Source organism: Falco naumanni, chromosome 4 (assembly GCF_017639655.2).
Source record: "Falco naumanni isolate bFalNau1 chromosome 4, bFalNau1.pat, whole genome shotgun sequence".
Lineage (NCBI taxonomy): Eukaryota > Metazoa > Chordata > Aves > Falconiformes > Falconidae > Falco > Falco naumanni.
Genome location: NC_054057.1, coordinates 18,359,926 through 18,382,129, shown reverse-complemented (window position 1 = coordinate 18,382,129; position 22,204 = coordinate 18,359,926). Strand labels below are relative to the sequence as shown.

Below are 22,204 nucleotides of genomic sequence, written 5' to 3'. Positions count from 1 at the left end.
AATTATCTATTGAATAAAAGAAAGAGGAAAAAAAAAAGAGGATATTTTTTATTAATGACAGAATGATGAATGCATGAGGATTCACTTTGGGAGTTTAGTTATGGGATACATGTAAGTCATTGCTTTTCATGTATCCCAGAAGATAGGAATCCTCATTTGATGTCATTGGAGTTGAAGCTTTTTAATCAGTATTTTTCTGAAGTAGTCCACTGTTGCAGCAACTGTCAGCCCACCCAAGGCCCCTGTGGCCGTTCTGAACAGAGTGATTATAAGCTTGAAAAATTGTTGAGTCCAAAGCATTTTGAAGACCGTAACTGATTAAGAAACTAAAATTTATTCTGTTTCCTGTGCTTTGTGGGTTTTGCAAACAGAGTGCTCATGTGGGGTGTTAACTGCCATTGCTGTAGGGTCTTCAGTTGGGTTAATTTTTAAGGGAATCAATAGGCAGCATTGTGTTGAGAACCATATAAATCAGTTCTGCACACCACATGCTCTTTTTAAAAAAACCTGTTAAACATGCTTCATATTTTGATATGTTTCCTAGGATCACTGGGAAATGGCAGACAAGAACAAAGAAATCCAGCTCCAGGTATAAATCCTAACCAAACAATTTTAGAGATTAATAGATTTTAAAATTTTTTTTTGCCTTGTTAAGATGTTAAAATGTTATTTCATTTTATTTCAGGCCATAATAACCAACCAAAATCAGTGGGATGAAATGTTGCTGACAAAAGGTGTAATAGGTACTAAATTATTATTTTCTGTTTAATCTCTCATGAAGACGTGCAGTTTTTTATACTTATGTATATCATATCTTTAATAGATATTTGTTACAAATCTGGAAGACTAGTGTCATACTATCTTTTAAAGAAAAGTTAATGTATAATAATGTATTAAAGTATAAATGTAAATATTGTGTTTATGAATACACACTGTCTTCTATGGTAAACAAATACTTGTCACAAATAGTGTTATCCATTATTTTATCCACTGTTACACACTGATGTTTAGAAAATACCTTTCCAATATGGTATTCTGTACAGTAGGGGGTTGGACAATTCTGTGGAAGCTTTTCCCTAAAATCTTGTACAGACTAAACTAATACAGCTAATCAGCGTTCTGTTCTGTGATGTCTATTATCCCCACTTTTCAGTTTGCTCAGTCCAATAACAGTATCTCCTCGGAATTGCATTTGATGAATCCACTGAATACATTGATCCATTCATCATGCATTTGTTGACTAGAAGAGGACTAAAAGATGCATGTGAATGCCTTCCCAGTGCCAACACACACATAAACATGTCTCATTTCATAAGCTCCAGAAGTCAACTGTCTGAAATTCCAAACCATTTCATTTTAGTAATAGATGTGTACCAAGCCTGGTGCGGTCCTTGCAAAGCTGTGGTGAATTTATTCAGAAAACTGAAGAACGAGTTTGGTGAAGATGATGTGTTGCATTTTGCAGTGGTAAGGATGTAAATTCTGTAGAACTTCACTTACATTTTATTGTAAATATATCTGTTTATCTGTCTGCATATACAGAGCTTTCATTTTACTGTCCTTAGTCATAATTTTGGTCTGATTGCCTCTTTTTTTGCATATTGCCTCATAAGACTTTTATTAGAGGTAGATTAGAAATGGTAATAAATGTGGAAGGAGCTATAACAGAAAGGAAGCTGATATCCCACAACTTTTGTTTTCCTTGATGAGATTGCTGAAACATTCAAAAGCTATACTATACGATTTTTAGTTTTAAGTCTCTACATTATGCATTATCACATTTAAAATTCTTACATCCACGAAAAATGCTAAACTAAACTTTTTTCCCAAATACTCCCTTGTATTTCATTTTAAGAGAACAAAAAAGGGGAATTGAAAAATAAATTATCACACAACTAGCAGTAAAAATATTCCTCTACACTATCAGTATAAAATAGGAGGTATATGTTGTATTTCAAGTAGATGAATTAGTCTCACAGGTTCAGTTCCTCCCAGATGTTGACCAAGGGCATCTTTTTTCATGTTACTGAAAACTTTCAATTGCCTGATCAAAGCATTTTTCAGAAAATACATGTTTATACACAAAGAAGCAGGCAGTTATGTTCAGAGATAATCTCAAGTGCTTTCATACAGTTGACCACGTCACAAAGAACTTAATACAGTGCATAATCTCTCCTGTGAAGACTACATGGACTACTTCTTCATTTGTGTATGTTGTTATAACCTACATAGGAAAACAGTATTAGAATAAGGCATTTTTGCATAATTAACTGCTGTAATATGAAGGGAGGCCAATCCCATGTTACCAAAACAGTTCTTTCTTCACCACCAGCAAGTGCTATAAGGACTGCTAGTTGTATGTAGGACAGCAGTTGAGTGTGTAACACCAATGTAAGACTGCAGTTTTCTTGCAGGCGAGAAGGTTTATATATATATATGTATGTATGTATGTATACACACATAAGTAAATAATCTTCTTCATCTGACTTCAGGCAGAGGCTGACAGCATTTCTACTCTGCAACCATTTAGGAATACATGTGAACCTGTGTTTCTTTTTTGCGTTGTAAGTACATCACATCAGTTTCTTTTAATATGCTGCGTACTTTTGCTTTAATTTTTCAGTAGATTAAAAAGAAATGCAAAGCTGCATAAATCTACATTTTACAGTATGTAGAATCATATAATCAGATGTTTACCTGAGGCTGTTTCCCATGCTGAAATCTGGTTCTCAAGTACTTTCTTGTTGTGGCTGTTGCACACACAGCCACAGAAGGTATGTGGTAGCCACAGTTTTGGTAGTTAGTGAGAAATCCGTGGAAGTTTTCCAGGGTTGCCTCACACAAAATACCTACATGCGGCTACACTGAGATGATTATTTTAGGCACGCTTTCCCTCAGGGAAAAGAGTATACTTCTTCCACTTTAAGGTTTTTAAAATAAATTAATAAAATTGCATTTTTTACATGTGAGCAATTGTAACAATTAATCATATATTACATTATCTCTCACTGATGGATACAGAAAGACTGTTCTCCTAGGACTCCACTGTAGAACACTGCTTGCTTAGGAGGTGGTGGGTTTTTTGACTTGAGGTTGCCAGGATCTGAATTCCCATAATTAGGGGCCAAAACCAATGATACTTTCAGGATACTTTCAGGTTTAAATCTGAATGCTGCCAAGTGAAGTTAACAGTATCTTTGATCATCGGTAGTTAACTTCACTATGGCACTCCTGAGTGTGGTAGAGCACATGCTGAAATGTAAAGCAAATAAAAAGATAGAAAACTCCATGCTGTAGAAATCAAGAGCTAGTAAATTCCGCATTTGCATTTACTTCTGACTGTACTGTTAACAGTGAGCCTAGGTAATAAACATGGAAAATTAGGTAGAGAGGAAGGGAAGAAGTAAAGGCACAAGAGGTTCATTCTCAACTCGTAGAAGCAGTAGTAGCTTTCGTATTCACTTCAGTGGGCATAGAAAGTGGTCCTGTTGCTGAAAAAAACAGCAAGATATAGCGTGTTCCAAACCTCAAGTAAATGTATGAACTGACTAGAACTCATTGAGAGTGTTACTTCCCTTTTTACAGAATGGCAAAATTATTGGAATAGTGAGAGGTGCAAATGCTCCTCTTATAAGTAAGAAAATAACGGAGCTAGTGCAAGAAGAAAGGGAAATTGCAGCTGGACGGAAGAAACGTGCCGAGGTACTCACAAAACAGATACTTAAACATAAATGAATATTTTTATTACACTTACACGGTTTATTTCAATGCCTGTGATAGTGGTTTTGGTAATTTTTAACTCTGTGTTTTTTTCATAACAGTAAAGCAACATATGTTAGGAGGGTTATTTTTTTAGAAATTTCCATTAAATGATACTTTATAAAAATTTAAGAAATTTACAGATTAGCCTATTAATGCAAAAAAATTGGGAGACGGACAAAATGTCACTACCACATAAAAGGTTAGTCATCTTTTTTCTTTCAAGACTGAGTATTTCCCATGTATAACTTAGTAAGTGTATCATATGAAACAAAGATAAGACATGGGAAATAGTCATGTCTCATTGTTTGTTTTGAGTGAAAATGGAGATCAATGAACCTGCTTACAGTAAAAGGAAACTTTTAACAAACTGTACTCAGTTAAGGAAAATCAGGCTAACCCAAGGTCTTAGAATTGCTTCCTTTCCAGGGCAGCAGATATGCTCCTACATTAAGAGAAAAGTATTGTAAATATCTGACAGCTGCATTTGGTGAGGTTTAGCTTTGCATTGGTGATGTACTTTCATTCTGTTCACAATTACCTTAGGTAGATGAACTTGTTTTCCTAGAAGAGAAATCATCAGAAGGCGCTGTTGAGGAAACTGTACCTAAGGGTAAATAAATTTGATTTATTTTAGAAAAGTTAACAGAAAGAAAATTAACAAATCTCTTTTTAATTATTTGACTAAGAATTGGGTATGTCCAGCATTAATGAACATTCCTTTCATTGAGTTAATAATATGAGAGGCTGTGATTAAGGATATCAAACTGAGGGGGAGCTTTCTTCTGTAAGGCATCAAGGTATTGGACTATCATCATCAGTATTTTCAACCCCCCTTTGGGAGCCTGCAGACTTCAGGTCTCTGGTGTATAGCGGCAGTGCTCTGTGCCAGGGAATTCTCCTGTGGAAAACTAGTGGCTGAAAGTCACTTCTACACAGTGGCTGTGTTAGCGGTGTACTTTTGTTGAGGTGGTGTTTCTTAACCCTTGGATGTTCTACAGGAATACCAAGATGGGAGCAACTGAGAGGCTTGGAAGAGTTAATCTGTGAATGAATGGCATGCCTTGTATCTCAGACTATTTTTAATTAACTTTTTTGGCAGATTAACTTTAAGACCTAAAGAACAGATTTCCATAAGTGCATAAATCCACAATAGTAGGATAAAGTTCCAAAAAGATCGAAAAATAAGTACCATCCTGTTTGTGAGTCACATGTCTATGATTTATCTCAGGCTTATCATGAGCTGGGACCTATATCTTTTCTATTCCTATTGTTACCTGTGGCTACTGAAGCTTCCTACTGTTCCACATATGCATAGAATGCCCTTCAGCAATGCTGAGATGGGATGAACTCCCCCACCCTCTCCTTGATCTTGACTTTTTCTTCCTGTGAGAAGGCAGTAGATCACAGTTACGGATTAAGCCATGCCCCTTCTCCTTCCTCTTCATGCCTTCTTTATCATATGGTTCAAGTGGCATATTCCTGACCTCAGCTTTAGCCTATTTTTTTTTCCTTGTAAACCCTCTGAGACCTAGTAGTACAGTATTACAAATCCTTTAGCAACGACATGCAAACCTTGTGTTAATCCACAGAACCTAAATGTGTGACAAAATCAGGGAACAGAGCTTTCAGCTTGGGTTCAGCTTCAGGTTAGGGGATATTTCAGAAGCCATAATACACTAACATTTTGTGGTAATATTTTCCTTACCACATGCAGATGCCTGTGAGCATTTTCTAGTATTGGAAACAAGTAGCCTGGTGTTTCTGTTAGAGCTATCATTAAGTTCTTCTACAGTGCCTGGAATCTGATTGATTTAAGTTCTAATGCTTAACTGTAAACCTGAGATCCTGCAAAGATGATGTAGTTTATATTCTTTTCTGACCACTTTCTGTCATTTTGCAGGGATCTGAATGCCATGGATGTTGTAACAGTGTGTCTACAATCAGAAACACCTCTTGTTTTTAAACATTAGATTGCGTTAGCAAGCAGGTGTTACCTCAACAGTTATATATTGCAAATTATTTCAGCATCCACAGTGCTAAGGAAAAAAATGTCTACTATGACAAGTAATGTATTTTACTGGAAATCTCCAGCATTCATAAAGTTTTTCACTTAATGAGTTTTCCTCTGTATATTCATTCCTTTAACATTACTAGTCTTGCACATACAGAGCTCCCTAGACAAACCATCCACCTTAAACTGCAGGTTTTCCACCACACCTCACTGCATGCGAACCATTTCTCCACCTTATTACTGAAAACACCAGTGGTTCATCATGAATGTGGATTCCAGGGATGGCCAAGGACAGTCCTGCACACCCAGATGTGCTTTAAGCACTGGAGTCATTTATTTTTTGAAACCACTGGTTGGCCATCTCAATATTAAAATAGAGAATTATTTAGAGAAACCCACTTTTAAGTAATGGAAAATTTAGTTGTGTATTTATTTTGAGAAATATATTCATTGACACATGATTTTTTTCCCTTTTCCAGAAGAATTAGTCAGATATTCTGTTGGAATTATAAAGCCTGATGATGTCTTAGAGGGACGTGTAGAAGAAATTAAACAAAAGGTAGAGAGAATGTGAAAAGATTAATTCATCCTATTTAAGAGGCATAGTAGCAAGATACAAGAGTAAGTTGGTTCTAATTTATGCCCAGGCTTTAGAAGATCTGTTAATGTTTCTCTGATAAGGGTGATAAAAGTGTGATAATTTTGACCTGAAATAATACAGTGTTCAGACTGATATTATTGCTTCAATATTTTATGTCAGTACATGAGGTATGACATGGATGCGTACTATGCCAATCAGCAACACATGAAATCTACAAAGAGAAATGTTTTTTTCCCTCATATTGCAATAGAAATCGGAACTAGAGATCGTGGTGAAGTTTATTCTTCACACAGCATCTTAAAGAATTGTAGGCACGCATAAATCAGTTAACTAGTTTCTTACAGGAGAGGGTGCATGCACAGACACATATGGCAATATTAGTGCGTAGATGGTGAGGCTAATTCTTGTGCACTAGTAATTATACATTAATATTTGTCAGTAGTGCAATATTTGTTCCTGTAGTGAAGAATGTGTGATTCCAGCAAGTACACAAGGATGCATTCAAGGATTCAGTGTTTAAGCCATTACACAGTGAAAGAAAAATTATTTTGCCTTCCAGAATATGATACTGTAGTAACACTCATTTCAATTACAGGAATTTCTCAGTGTTTCTGTTAAAAAAATGCCTCATAACACTACATATCAAGATAAAATCACGCTGATTCTAAGAAGTGTTATGACAGGGCCAGTGACCTTTGCAGGAAAGAAAATCAGCATTGTATAGTTTGCTTCTGCAATTACTCTACCTTGGCCAGAAAGGAAGGAAGCTCAGTAAAGGCAAAAACAAGCAGGCAGCGCTTGAAAGCAATTTAGCTGCAAGTGAGCAGCTGTTAGTAGTCTCTGCTTTTGCAATGCCTTATGAGGTGTGTACCCACACTGTTTCCACACTCAGCCTTGTCAAGGCAGTCTGGAAACACTCAGCAGCATCATAGGGGCTTTTAAAGAGAGAGTGCTAGTAAGCAGATTAATATTGGCATATGATCATTACTGGTGCTGGGTAGTGCTTTTGTTGTTTAACTATCAATATATGGTATAAATCTCATAACAGTAGACTATGAATTTGTGTACAGGTCATGTAAATGTGCATCTCTTGCATATACCTGAATTTAGCGCAGTAATGCAACTTGAAATAGATAATCATAAAATAGAGTTTATTTTTGCTTATTTGCCCTTTCTAAAGCCAAGTAGTTCAGCCTAATACAACAACTATTGACAACTACACATTTATATGACTACTATGATTATAATATAGTTTTTAATAACATTTTTAGAAGTGGTTGCATGTTAATCACTCACAATGGTCAAAACCATTCAATGTTAAATAAAAGAGATTATTAACTACTGAACTGATACATATGTTGAACTGTACTATATTTTTCACAAACATTAATTTAGTGATCATTGTAACCCTGGATTTGGTGAAGTGCTTTGAAAAGCTGGAACTTCAGTTTAGGCAAATGTAGCAATTATATTTGGAACATTTCAGAAAATGTTAAACTAAAGAAAGCATACAAAAGGAATCAATCTTTAGATTTACATTAATGTATGATTTTTTTATATATCCATTTTCAAATGCCATTGAATAATAACTGAATAATTGCAGATTAGAGATGCAGGATTTCACATTGAAGCAGCAGAGGAGAAAATGCTAACTGAAGAGCAAATCAGAGAATTCTATGCCCGGAATAAAGAACAGGTAAAAACAAACTAAAAACCTGAAAAAAAAGGAGCAGGTAAAACATATCTCTGTAGCTACACGTGTTTGCAAATCTCTGTATTGTAAACATGTAGTATTTTGAAGTACTGAATTAATGTAGATTTAGTACATAGAAAAAAAGGAGTTTATCACTCTTTTTCCAACCAACTAATACAAATACAGCTTGGTAGCGCTCTAACATTCCAGCTAAACTAAACTGAACTCCAATATCAAAAGATTTTCTAGTTCTTTCTCTTATCAGAATGTGCAAGACCCTTAGTCATGGCCCCAAACAAGGCTGTTAGGTGCTGAAATGTAGCACATACCCCAAATCATCTATATGACTGTGTATGTATTTGACACATACTCTTCCAGCCAGAAAATAAGTGATAGCACGTATTACATTTTTTCGTCTTTACAGCTTTTCTCAGGGGGTAGTACTGGGAATAAACACATGCACAGGCAGAAAGATGAAGCATCTCTACTGAAGTTTGTTGTTCTGGCCCTACCCTATAATAGGGGACAACAAATAGCTAAGGACAGACAGAGTTTGAGAAAACAGAGAAATTATGCTGGTCACCATTAAATGGCAGTGGTCTAGCAAACTAGCACCTGGATATTGTCAAGTGCTTTGCCAGTATGATAGCTAAAGTTAACTCTACAGAAGAAGCTGAATTACAAAAATGAAGCTGCTTAGCAAACATTTATATCTTCTCCTATTTAAGATCTGCTTGATATACAGACGCTGGAACTATATGCAGGCAACTAGTTGGTTTGATATTATTGAAGGGACCAATGGAAGGGATCAATGAAAGGGCTGGCATAATCAAAAGAAGAAGCTGGGAAAGTATTCCTGTGGCATTCCAAATGAATGAGTGAGACAAGATGGTTCCTACTGAAGCCAGAGGGGAAAAAAGAAATCAGATAGTAATCACCAGATGGCTGCACTATGGTTTAGAAAGGAAGTAGCAGGGAGAGCTTGTAAGGCATTGTGAAGAGCTTGGTTTTAGCAAAGTTGAGATTCCAGTTTAGACAAAGATAGTTTTGAAATAGAAGTTAAAAAAAGTCATCTTCACTGAAACAGCAGCCAAATCTGAGATTAGTTAGGTGTAGGAAGGAGACACGGGAGGAAGAAAGACAGACGAGAAAATGCATGCAATACTTGATATGTGGCAGCACTGCTACACTGCAGCAGATCCTAGCCAGCATTATTACAGGGGGAATAACAAAACTACTATGAACTACCAGAAGTGATCCAGAGGGCCCTATGCATATTGAGAAGCCACTTATTTGCCATTCTCTAAGTGTAATTTTAAGCTGAAAAATATTTGTTAAAGTGAGAATACAGAACATAGACTCCTTTGTACTCGGCGGGCAAAATTATTCCTGATTTAATACACTGCAAGTTTGCTGAGGGTCCAGAGGCTGCCTGTTATAAAATAATGGAGACTCAAAGCAATACAACTGGAAGCAGAAGTTGTTTCTTTTTAATATGAAGTTCGGTGATCCAGAACAGACAAACCTAATAGCCGCATCTATTTCTTCTAATGTAAGCAAATGTACTTTTGAAGCCACAATGGTATAAATACTCCCTTTATGCATTGTACTAAATGTTTTTGTACTTGCATTCACTCTGCCTCTTTTGAGTTTGTTCGCCTTGTGAAATGGGTTAAGTGTATGCATAGATATGAAGATACTGAAAGAGAAAAACAACAAATTGAAAGCATAGATGTGAATATTTCATCCTCGTGTTATTAAAGGGAAAATGTAACATAAACAATCAGTTGAAGGTGACTAGCAAACGATTTAGTCAAATATTTATGAAGAGAAAAGATATTTGAGGAAATTCAAAATATTGAAAGAAAAAGTGACATACAAGGAAAAAAGATTAAAAACTCACAATTTCAAAAGTCATTTTCTGATGAAAATGTACATTTGTAGGATTGAAAGTTGAAATTGAAGGATTTAAAAGAACACAAAAGAAAATGAAGGAAAAGACTACAAATGTCTCGCAAATATCTCAGTGTTCTATATTTACAGTCAGCTACATGATTTTCAGTTTTAAAAATTATGCATGGAACTGTATTGCACTTTCTTATGTCACACTATATGTGGTACTGCAAGCATAGCATTCAATCACATCAGGTTTCTACATAATTTTCTTGACTCTTGTCATTTGCATTTTAACCTGTGGTACTTGTTTAATGTAGTTCTACGACTTCCTTTATCTCAATGGATTTTGTTTTAGACGTTTTATAGTCTTGCTGTCTCAAATGATTGATCAAAAAACTTCCCAAAAAATTTCACAGGGTTTTGTGTAATGTATGTGAATGCCATTTTAGAACAGGAATTATGGGTTTCTTTGGAAAAGATGGTAGTCTCATTTCTGACAATAAACTCAAGAGTTTCTGCAATTCATAGGGGAAAAATTATGTTTTTTAGCCTGATTTTGATGAATTTGTTCGATTTATGATGAGTGGACCATGCTACATTTTGGTAATCACTAAAAAAGAAGCAACTGATGCTATTCCTTACTGGAAAGACCTACGTGAATCAAGTGGGAGTGTGCCTGATGAGCCTGAGGCCAAGCCAGAGAGGTAACTACCGGTGAAAATGCGTATATGTGATTCATTTACAGTATTCAGGGCACATCATAAACGAAGGCACATTCCTACAGATGCTCACGTGCCCATGTGCACAGCCTCCAGTTCCACTTCATACCAGTCCACACAGACAAAGCGACTGCCGGCATTGCTCACTGAGGGTTGCACTCTTGCCCGCACTCACTCCTAGGTATGCTGGGAAGCTGCAGGTGTGACCCAAGGGAGACCAGGGGGGACACAAAACATGTTGTGCTCCTGGGGACCTGTAAAACCAGCAAGCAAGTGGGAGGGTTTAGCGGTTTGTTCCCTAGCTCCAAGGTGCATAAGAACATTGTAAGAGCTAGCTGTTCACAACTAAAATATCTTTAAATATCTCTTTTCTCTGACAATAAGCATTTGTAGAGAATTTTAAAGAGGGTGATAGTTGTATACAGCATCAGACAATAGCGTGTTCACAAAAATTCAAATATTGGATTGAGTTTTACATTTAGAAAAGAGATTTACTTAAAGCAACATGAATTTAAACACTTTGTTCCAGAAAAGAACTTGTCATAATAATTGGTATTTTTGTTACCTACCGTAACCCCTTCTGCGTTAATTAGTACAACTGGGGAATACTGCATTTTCTAAAGTGGCCAAGAGTGACTGCATTTACACAGCTAAATAAACCTTAGAAATACAGGCAAGTAACAATGAAAAGTATCTCTGTTAAAGACAATTCTGTAGTGCTACCATTTTTCAGATCATGCTGTACATGAATCAAGAACAATCCTTTTACTGATCATTCATTATACGCTGTACACTTGTCAGTAGCAATTCTGTCTAGTGAAACAGAGAGGCTATTTTGAATTAGCTATAGGGGAATTAGAAAAGCTGCACGGCTGAGATTTCCCTTTCACAGCACATGACAAGGCACTTTTTAAGAAGATTAATAATTCTCTTCTCAGAAATATTAGTCATGATTCTGAATTTAATAAAAACTTAGTTTGGCATTCTATTCTTATTTTTCACTAAACTTTAAGAAAGTACAGCTTTAAGAAATCAACTGTTAACACAACGCATGCAGTAACGTAAACACTGTATCACTTCGTGTCTTCGTAGGTTGGAAGGAACATTGGAAGCTGAGAGTATATCAAATTTATGTGATGTGCAAGACAGCGTAGAAAATGCCAGCAGACAGCTTGCCTTTTTTTTCCCAAATTTTGATATAAAGAAGACAGATCAAAAAGTTGAGAGTATTTTGGCTTTAATTAGACCTTCTCTCTTAAAGGAAAGACGCCGTAAGTGTTAATAACTAAATTTTCTATCTAGGGTATATAAAAAGTCTCATATTTTGAATTTTTAAAATTCTAACTCTATTAATGAAATGTTCTTAGGCTATATTGTCTCCCCAGCATTAAGTTGGCAGTAATCTTTGTCAGAAAAAAAGTTACATGGTTAACGTTTTTGATATATATTGAGTATGTAAATGTCAATGTTACTTTGTTCCTTTGATGGATTTTTGCAGAACATCTTCAAATTGTATATTTGGATGGAATGTTTCTAGAATACCTCTCAGAGAAGGTAACATTTTTGAAGTGTAGTATAGGGGTCATACTTCCCATCTAATAAAGTAGCTGATACTATTCTTGAATAGCACGTCCAAGGTAGATCAATGGCAAGGTGAAAAAGATCTGACCCAGGATGTTCTATGCTGCATAAGGCAGTACTGCACAAGGGCAGGTCTAGACAGACAAAGTTTTTACAGATTAAGTCAAAAGATCTACCACGTTAGCATGAAGATCCCTCCAAACAAGCTTATTTTCCTTCTCAGGCATATATTTGCATTTCTTCCTCCATTCCAGATAGCATTTTTGTTTCTAACTTGAGATTCTCTGAACTTGAAATAACCTATACACAGAGATCTGAAAGACTACAGTTTTGACATCTCCCTGGGTATTTATTTTCTTGATTGTTATCTAGTACGTTGCTTAGAGCAGCAGTTCTGCAGTCAATGTGTAGGTAATTATCAAGTCATTTTGATTTGTGCTAAATGCTGTTTGCTTATGCATGTGGTCTCGTAAGATCTAGTTAAATTAATATCCAACCTATTCAAAATTCTTCAACCTTCTTTTGGTGATAGCAACACATGCGTTTGTCAGTCAGCAATTTCTACTGAGGTTTCTGAAGTGAGAGAAAGCCTTAAGTGGGTGAGCACCAGCTTTTTGAGTGTCCAGGCAAATACTGAAGCCCTCTAGTAGTTGCTTTAAATTAGTTTTCTGTTCTTCAATTAGGAAATTAATTCATCTGTAAAAATTTAACATTATGATTGGAAAGTCCATGTAATTTCTTCACAAGTATGCAAATTAATGAATGGGTGGCAATTTAGAATTATTTCAATATATTAAACAGATTCTATCCTGCAAAGAATAAAGGACGATGGCTTCAAAATAGCAATGCAGAAAGAAATAATCCTATCTGAAGAACAAACACGTAAATTTTACAAAGAGCATGAAAATCAAGACTACTTTCCAGTCCTTCTAGAGCAAATGACCAGGTACGCTGAATGAAAAATGAGAAAGTGGATCTATAAACAAGACTGAAGTTTTCACAATAAATAATTAGCCTGAAAAATACATGGCTATAAGTTATCCATGTATTTCAGAGTCTGGTAAAACTCAAAACAGGATCAGACAAGTGTGGATAATGAGATAATTCCCAAGTACAGCAGATAAATAAATCAGGGTTTTAAAAATAACTAGTTACTCCATATCTCTGGATGTATGTTGTCGAAGTCAGCAGCCAGTTCCACTGATTTAGGTGAAACCAGCTGAGCTCTGCGTTGGACGGCTACATTTAGGTTGTCTGTGGGGAGGTTCTGAAATCTTTGTCCAGGCTGAATTCCTTGAGGAAGAGTAATAAATCATGTTTGGATATTGCTTTCATATGAAGTTGGGGTGTGGCTGGGATAAAAACTTGGGAGCTGATCAGCACTGGACATATCCCAATTCTATAACATTCTTGCTGTTGTAGTAACATTCAGTAACTTTGAAACTTGAATTCATGTTTAAGCCCCGTAAGGTTTTATCAGGCTGTTTAAACAGAGATCGGTTTTAAAGTCCTCCAATATTAGGGTTCATTTTCCTAACCTGGACTGTATAGAATCAAATCACTTTTACAAATTGCAGAGTTCAATTTTTTTTTAAAGCCAGTTTTCCCATTTCATAGTAGTCCAACTCTTGTACTTGCTCTAACACGAGAAAACGCCATAGCACGTTGGAGAGATATAATAGGCCCAAAGATGGTTGAAGAGGCTGAGAAGGAAAATCCAAACAGGTAATAATTTCAGTAGCAAACCATCATTCACAGCTTCCAACTTACTTCCACAGTCTTCATTTCAATGAAACCACATTCCAACTGGTGTAACTATAGTGCCATCATCTGGAAGCTGATATATATTTCTGCAGTTTGCTAAGCTTTTTTTGGAAGTGGTATATTACACATAGAAACTATAGCATGTTTTTTGAGAAATAATGGCTGGTAAACATAATGAAAAGCTGAGTTTAAAAAAGGATGTTAAATTGAAAGGAGCCCTCGAGTCAGAGAAAAAAATTGGTAATATCTTTCTTTTTTTTCTTGAAATAGTACCATTATTTTTTAGAATAGATGCTTATTTTCTCAGCTTAATAAAAACTTTTCATTAGTAGAATATTTTATTTGTGAGTAAGTTTCTCCTACACATTTTATAAATGGACATCTTAGCTTTATCTCTTTGTTATTGATCTAAGAAATCGATACGGTATCATCTTACTTCTTGATAGAAGTGCTGTTTCATTAAGAATGAACTGAAATTATCAAGGAAATATAACAAGATGAGAGTTGGGAGGGAAGCTGTTCATATTTCAGGTGGTTAATTAAAATGTTGATTGTTCTTTTTGTAGACAGTAAAGGCTTCCTACTGCTACAGAGATCAGTATGCACTTAAGTGGCCAGATCAACTTTAAATTACATTCACTGGGTTAAGGCTAGTCATAGTTAAAGCTCAAAGTGGCTATTTCTTTCAGTAACTTCACTCTTGTAATGACTCCTAGTTTATATGCAAAGAATCCAATCAACAACATACCTATTGGTCAGCTGCACGGTAGTTCTACACCTGATGAAGCTCAGAAGGAATTACAGTTCTTCTTCCCTCAGGAGCACACTTTGGCATTAATCAAACCTGCTTCTGCTAAGAAACATAAAGGTAAGCAATCTAGAAAGTAAGGGCTATGTCTACTGATGTGATTTCTACAAAATATTAGCAATGTACACTGTAGTAAATCACATCAGATGCATTCATTTTATTCTCTGAAATATTTTTTCTGTGCAGAGGAATGCTTTTATAGAGCTTGTATGACTCATATTGAAGTTTAAAGGTGACATTTCCTTTGCTTAAGCTGCCTGTAGCTCTTTCTTCACAAGAATGGTGGTGAGTTGAAGTGAGAGGTTTGTTAGCTAAGTTAAGCTGTTTAAAAGCCAGGCACTTGTGCAAGGTGCATGCCCAGCATCCTTTTAAGTCAAAGGAAAGAGAGGCTTTCCAAATTCATGTTACTTATTTCAGACAGGTATCTCTATTGACTCGAGAGGGGTCATTGCTCAATTAGACGCATTCTCATCCTTGGTTTAACTTGCCATTAAACAAAGGGCATGAGAAGGAAAGGTCACAGTAAAAAGAACACTATGTACAATTTGGAATCTCACCTTAAAGATTTTTGCTGCTGCTTTTTTTAAACCTTCTATCCAGAGCCTCTTCTTGGCATTCTTCTTTTGTCACCTAACAAATTTCAGTAGTCTTTCTAATGTTAATTCATCACTGGCTTTTGTGAGTCTGTCTTCCCCTTTTGTAACAACCCAGATCGATTTTAGCAGGCCAGCTCATGGGTTAAAGAGCAGTAAAACTACAGTCCACGTTCTGTCCGATGTGAGAAATGTCAGGGAATGCTCCTGGTATAGTTTATAACAGTCTGGGTTTGTCACCTGCATAGAGATGGATTAGTGCAATGACAATGGTTTCTGTGTGTTTTAGAGGACTGTTGAAATGTTTGTCATATTGACCATGGTTGTTTGTTATTGAAAGTAGAATTTTAATAGGTCTTGGTGGTGTTTTTTTTTTTAAAAAAAGCATCTAGTATTTTCTGAAACTTTTAACATTTGGGTGATTATTTGCATGTAAACCTTTTAACTTTTTACATCTAAACTATTTCAATCAAAAATGAGTGCTTGTTATTCTTCTAGATGACATTATGCAAAAAGTTAAAGATGCTGGATTTACCATCTCAAAGATTAAAGAAGCAGCTTTAACTCGGGAAATGGCTATACAGTTTTATAAGCATCACAAAGGAAAACCATTTTTTGAACAGTTGGTGGCTTGTATGACTGAGTAAGTGTCTCGTTATACAATACTGAGGTATGTAAGTATACAGGAAGCTTTGAATTTACACTGCCAACAAAACATGCTACACACAAAGTGGGCTAAGGATTTTATACTCTTTCACTTTCTGGCAAGTTTAGTAGCTTCTAGCATGGAGTGCTCTTTCTTTAAAAGGAAGACTTAAAATTCTTTCCAAACTTATAGATAGTGACTGTTATTTTGGATTTTTTCTCAAAAAAAAAAAGGACTAATTCCTGATGGAATCTTTGTTCTTCCCATGACGGACAAATATCTTCCTCATAATATTGTTAATATAGCTCTTGATAAAAGAGTATGCATCCTCTTCCTTCAGAAATTATTAGGTGAGAATCTTTTTAGGACAAATCCAAATATCTGATCATTATAATCTTTTTGGCTTTCAAATACAGAATATTGTCTTAAACAAAATACTCAGGAAAAAAAAATAATTAAGCAGTTTAACAAATTCAGATAGCTTAATGCTTATCATGATCCTTCATGGTACCTCTGACGTCGAAGCTCAGTCTGCATCTCAGAACAGTGTAAGCGCTTCTTTATGTGTTGATTTTACAGGGGCCCATCGGTGATAATGATCTTAACCAAGGCAAATGCTGTGGAAGAGTGGAGGCAACTAATGGGTCCGACCGATCCAAAAGTGGCAAAAAAAACATCTCCTGAATAAATTCGAGCTCAGTTTGCACGAGACATTTTGTCTAATGCTGTTCATGGATCATCTAATAGAGAACATGCGCTGAAAAGCATTGAGTGTGTGTTTGGAGAGATTGATATAGTTTGAATGATTAAGATACAGTCATCAAAAATCGATATTCATGTCACTAGATGCATGTGTTTACCAAACCACCTATACTTAAGACTATGTATATGCATATATTCTCATTCATACTCCATCCGTTTTTGATACTAGCTTTGCCATATTGCAAAACATACCAATGTAACAAGTCTGCTAGAAGTTTGATGTTAGTAATGATTTCTTCATGTATGTTTAGTAGATTGTTTTTCTTTTATCACTTTAACAGTTTTATGCCTTTCCAACAGTTCCAGGAATCTAAGGTGTTTTGTTTATAACTACCTTGAAAAAAACAGGGTCAAGGAAGGTCATTAAAACACTATGAATGACACGTCCACAGTGAAGTGGATAGTTCAGGCAGCCTGCAAAGGAGAAATGCTGAAAGACAGTGGGGGCAGTGCTACAGCATTGGCAGGGAGCAGCAGCAAGTGTGGGAATGCTCTGCAAGCTAGAAGGAGCCAGGAGCATCATGGCAGCACAGGCTGCACCCTCACCAGTGGGGCACAGCCCCACAGCACCCAAGCAGAACCGGGTAGTCACATCCATCAACAACCGCAGATGAAACAAGTTATTAAGCAGGTCCAGGACCCATTCAAGGGTCCAGTCAGGAACAACACGGCCAGAGATGGGTTCTTGCAACACAGCTTAGGCAAGTATTTAGATCAAGTATGAGCTTAAATGGGGCTTCTTGGGCCTGTTGGTCAACAGTATGGGTGTGCATCCCAGGTGGGACTGCTCAGGGCTGTTAAGGACTACTGGTTCCCCCAGGGCCCTGAGAAACGTTTGTACTGTTTATTTATCCTTTCCCTGAACGTCTTCTAACAAGTACTGCCACAGGCAGAATAATAAGCTAGATGGTCCTTTCCAGTCCATTTACATAACTCAAATATATTAATTGAAGTAAAATATAAAGCCAGCTCTTACATAACAACCATTCTCGACATACACCTCCTTGCCAAGCTAGTGAATGTGTATCCTGTCTCAGCCTAACTTGGCTGGCCTTCATCAAGAACACAAATATTCTTCTGTAGCTGATATATTCTCACTTCTGCTGTCTGAGTCTGTTGAAGGTTCAGGTACTAAAGTATGGCATTCAGTTAAAGGAACTTAGTTCAGGCATCGATTACAAGTGCAAAGTCCTGAAAGAACAAACTCTTTCTCACACTTTCTTTGTTGTTCCTATTGTACTTGATACAAGTAGCCATTTTAAAGAGCTTCCTGATAAATATTTCTGTTGTGATGGGGCGTGTGTTATTACAGGCATCCCTCCAGCAGAAGTTGGACTGAGCATTCTCCTGGTGGCCCATTTTCACCTACAGCTTTTGCTGTCACAAACTCGACTTGAGGCTAGCTACCCTGGAGGAAGCTGTGATTAGTGCAGAATTTATAAGTCACCTTGGTGAGATGAGTTCAGAGAAGCACGCTTCAGAACTGCTGTATGTTCTTTGGCTTGTTTTTCACTTCAAAACCCCACTAAAGCTGTTCTTCCTGGCATTATTTCAGCACTCTGGGTCTTTTGGGTGCTGGCACATTGTACTTTAAAACAAGAAGCAGTCTCAGAAAATGCCTGAGTAGGGCAGTTTCAGATACATCATTCAGCCCATTTCCCGAGATCTTTGCTGGAGCTTCCCTAGCAGTGGGGTAAATAACAGTGATGAAAGTTTAGATGGGTTTATTTTTTGACAGGAGCAGAAATGCTGAAAACAGCAAAATGCGTTTATGTCTTATTAAGAGTTCATGAAAATTCTGATTGAAGTTCACAACCATATAGCTTGATAGGCGTCATACACAGGTTTTGAATACTGTGGATCATTTGTTGCACCAGCCTTAGAAATTTCAGTTAGCTTTAGGGGTACAGCAGCTCTGCTTATTTAAGTGTGATATAATTTTATATACTGAGTTATTGCTCGTTTAACATCATTCCTCATCCCCCATTACATCACTCTTAATCAATATAGCATTTTTTCAGTTTGATTGGACTATTAGATTTTGAAGGATTACATTTTGTTTGGGTTCATGTATTCACACATGCTAATTATGATCCCTGCTTCGTGCTTGGTTAAAATGATCCAGCAGCTTACATTGAAATATTATGCATAAAGCTACAACAGTTTTTCTTCACATTGCATAAGTATCAAACCCAAACTGAATTGTGGAAATAACTAATTTATCAATGCTTATTTTCTTCTCCTAAACACGTTCGTGACCTTAATGTCTTTCAGCAGCTTTGGAAAGGAGGAATTTAAGAGATATGTTTCAAAACAATAAATATAACTGTTTCAGCTGATTAAGAGATTCAGATTCATGAATGTTTTAGATCTTTGAGATACAGGCTTCTGGCGAATTATCAAAATATCGTGAATTCAAAAGCATGATAACTGAAATACTGTCAATAAGAGATTACCTTGTCTCTTTAGAAGTTCAACTCAAAACTTAGGCGTTGTACACATAATTTAGACTGTCATCCACTCTTCCTCAAATTTTATATTACTGTGAGAGAGACAGGGATGTAATTTTTTAGAGTTTGAGCACTTGTGATGGGATCGGCAAGCATTTGCATTCATGGAGTCAGGAGAAATGTGTTCCAACTTAAACTCTATTGAGCGTCACAGATTAAAATCTTCTTACAATTAAATTTACACAACTTCTCTGCCTACAAATCTTACAGAAAGTCTGACTCTGTCTTTTTATCTCATCTCTAGATGACAGATCAAAAGAGAATGTGACCTTTGTGACCGTTTATTTAGAAAATATCTCGCGGTTCAGCGTAGAATTAGGTGGTACGGAGATGTGATGAAAATGCTTCCAAGACTAACAAAAGATAACATAATTATTCTTCTGATTTTTGTCCCAGCAGGAGAGAAATGGAACCACAGGGCATGTTTATTTGTACAACAGACCACATATTTCCTTGTTTAGGTACTTTAATGAAATCATAATCTGACACTAAGACTATATTAAAGATCTGTTTCAGTTTAGAATTATAAACAAGCTGGTTCTGAATCTCAAAATACTGTTTAAGAAGAATTAGTACATCTGATTGTAGAGTATTTGTACTGAATTACTGCATAATAAAACAAGAGAAGTGGGGAAAAAGCTTTTTTCCCGGCCAAGAAGATGGAGTCAATCAGCTTGCGGTTGTGCACCACTGCACTGTTTTTCCTTTGCTCTGACTGCTGAATGAGCTACACTGGCAAGTCAGACCTTGCAAGTATCTGTTCAGTTCATCCAGTTCTTTGCGGGCAAACCATTAACTTCCTGATTACCTTGCTCAGAGGATAAAAACTGATGTGCTCAGGGTATCTACAAACTAAAGGTTTCATCATACTGTAGCCAGAAGGAATCAAAATACTTAGGGTGTTGGTCTGTTTGGGGCATCTTTTGATCACCGGTGCATCCGTTAACCTCCCATCTGTAATATAAACTGACCTGTTTAAGGTACTTTTGGGTTTGGATCTAGCAATCTCATCTAAAGAAAAGGAGTGTGTCCTTCCTTCCAGATGTTGGGGGGTTTTATGCTTATTGCCATTCTGGTTTATCCACAAGCCCTTTGGCAGTAACTATAGGAGCCAGTCTGATATTAACGGATTACCTGGAAGCCTCTGAATTTACTGCACATCTAACAAGCAAGTTTAAAATCCAGTGTCACCTTCCAACAAGTTTCACTTCAGAGACCTTACAGGACAAATAGTGTCAGAAGTTGAAACTCAATGTATTTTTTCCACAGAGCCTCAACTAGGTCTAATTAGAAGTAATGTAACTCTATAGAAATTAATAACTTGCAAGTTACTGGTTTATAATATAAACGGAAACATAATTCTAAATGTTTGTTGACCCATATTGATGGATTTCTACTTATTTACAAAATTAATTGGAGCTGATGTCGTTTACCAGAAAAATCTGGTTGAGGAAATGTTTTCAGATGTGCATTTACATTCAACTACTAAACTCAACCAAAAAGTGTGTGTCAGTTGTGCATAACTGAAGTAAATATTTTTTCAGGTTTCATTCATTTGGAATCTAGGTTACAATGCTGGATAAAATAATTTAAGAACTGTTTGAGTATTTTGGACTGGAATATCTTTTTTTTATTTGTACAGGAAGTATTTCTCAGTTATATGCAATGAGTGGACAAAAGTAACCAAGTTGCAACACTGAGTTGAATGGGTCATTCAGGTTCAGGTCTTGTTGGAAGGAGGTTTATGGGGTGGTGTTGTGTTTTTTTTTTTAAGTGTGGTTCATAAAGAGTTCTGATTAGCATTTACAGTGAACTTCTAAAATGGTGCCAATTATTCACAAATAGAGTAAATATTTTTTCAGGTTTCATTCTTTTGGAACAGAGATTAGAACATTCAATGAAAATATTCAATGGCAATTCTTACTAAACCAGGCACATGTGTGAGGGAGTTACTAAGAAACACACCAGAAGCGTATGTTCGGTGTTCCAGGCAATTTTTATTTTAATTAAAAAAATGCCAAGCCCCTCAGTAGGAAGGCAGCTGTAACACTGAGAAGAAAAATACTTGACACTTCGAGTTTTGGCCTGTTAAATTTTTCAGCTGTAAATAGGTACAGTAATTACTTCATCCATCAGTGAACTATTTGGCCACTCTGCTAAACTGAGGTTTCTTGGCTTTGGTGCTGGGGTGCACCAACACAGCAATGACACCACCTGGCCAGGGACATGCACGAGGAGAGGTGAGTCTTTTTGACACATGCTGGGGAGCAGATGTGGTGAGTGGGGCATGTGGGGACACATTTGCCTGTTCGAGCAGCCCTCACTGCTCCAACATGTGTTTCACGCCTTTGCAAGGGAAGGCAAGGCCAGTGGGGTCGTTCTGAGTCCAGATTTAGCCAGCATTGAATGTCACGGTGAGTTAATGATTGTAAGGAATTTTCAAAATGGAGTGACTTTAGGCGTGTTGAATTGGGTTGACCCATGGCTTCTTAAAAAGTAGAAAAAAATGGGTTCAGGAAAAAACACTACCTTACTAATTCATCCCCCCTGTCTGCCCATCTGTTCTTTGTATTATGATATCCCCTGCTTTTTGTTGTATTGCCTTTCCTTCTTGTGTATTTTTACCATATCAGAATGGAAGTTAGTCAGAATAAAGCATACATTAAAATGTCAAGGAGTTTGGAAACACCAGGCTCAGTACCTCAAAGTTTACTCCAACTATCAAAAAATGAAAAAAAAAAAAGTTTGATTTAAACAGCTGTAAAATATTATGTAATGTTGCTATGAAGTCTAGCTAGCTGTTCCAAAAGTTTCATTCAACAAACACACTTGACTACGTTCACAATAAAACCTGTTAG

At 36.4% G+C, this 22,204-nt stretch overlaps 1 protein-coding gene across 1 annotated transcript; it reads left to right on the top strand.

The window, feature by feature from the left end:
- The first annotated feature begins 556 nt into the window (after positions 1-556).
- Positions 557-16,762, top strand: NME8 (NME/NM23 family member 8). Its single transcript, XM_040592919.1, has 15 exons — positions 557-589; positions 686-743; positions 1,361-1,467; positions 2,493-2,564; positions 3,586-3,702; positions 4,306-4,372; positions 6,256-6,332; positions 7,978-8,070; positions 10,513-10,667; positions 11,775-11,953; positions 13,065-13,209; positions 13,881-13,988; positions 14,744-14,895; positions 15,927-16,071; positions 16,654-16,762. Exons 1-15 carry the CDS (start codon positions 557-559, stop codon positions 16,760-16,762), a joined length of 1,617 nt encoding a protein of 538 aa, XP_040448853.1.
- Positions 16,763-22,204: the final 5,442 nt, after the last annotated feature.

What these genes read in the sequence shown, in the direction of transcription:
- NME8 (XM_040592919.1), top strand. Translation starts at nt 557, where the DNA reads ATGGCAGACAAGAACAAAGAAATCCAGCTCCAG. An exon ending in ACAAAGAAATCCAGCTCCAG is followed by an intron (nt 590 to 685) that starts GTATAAATCCTA and finishes ATTTTATTTCAG; the next exon opens with GCCATAATAACCAACCAAAA. An exon ending in CCTGAGGCCAAGCCAGAGAG is followed by an intron (nt 10,668 to 11,774) that starts GTAACTACCGGT and finishes GTGTCTTCGTAG; the next exon opens with GTTGGAAGGAACATTGGAAG.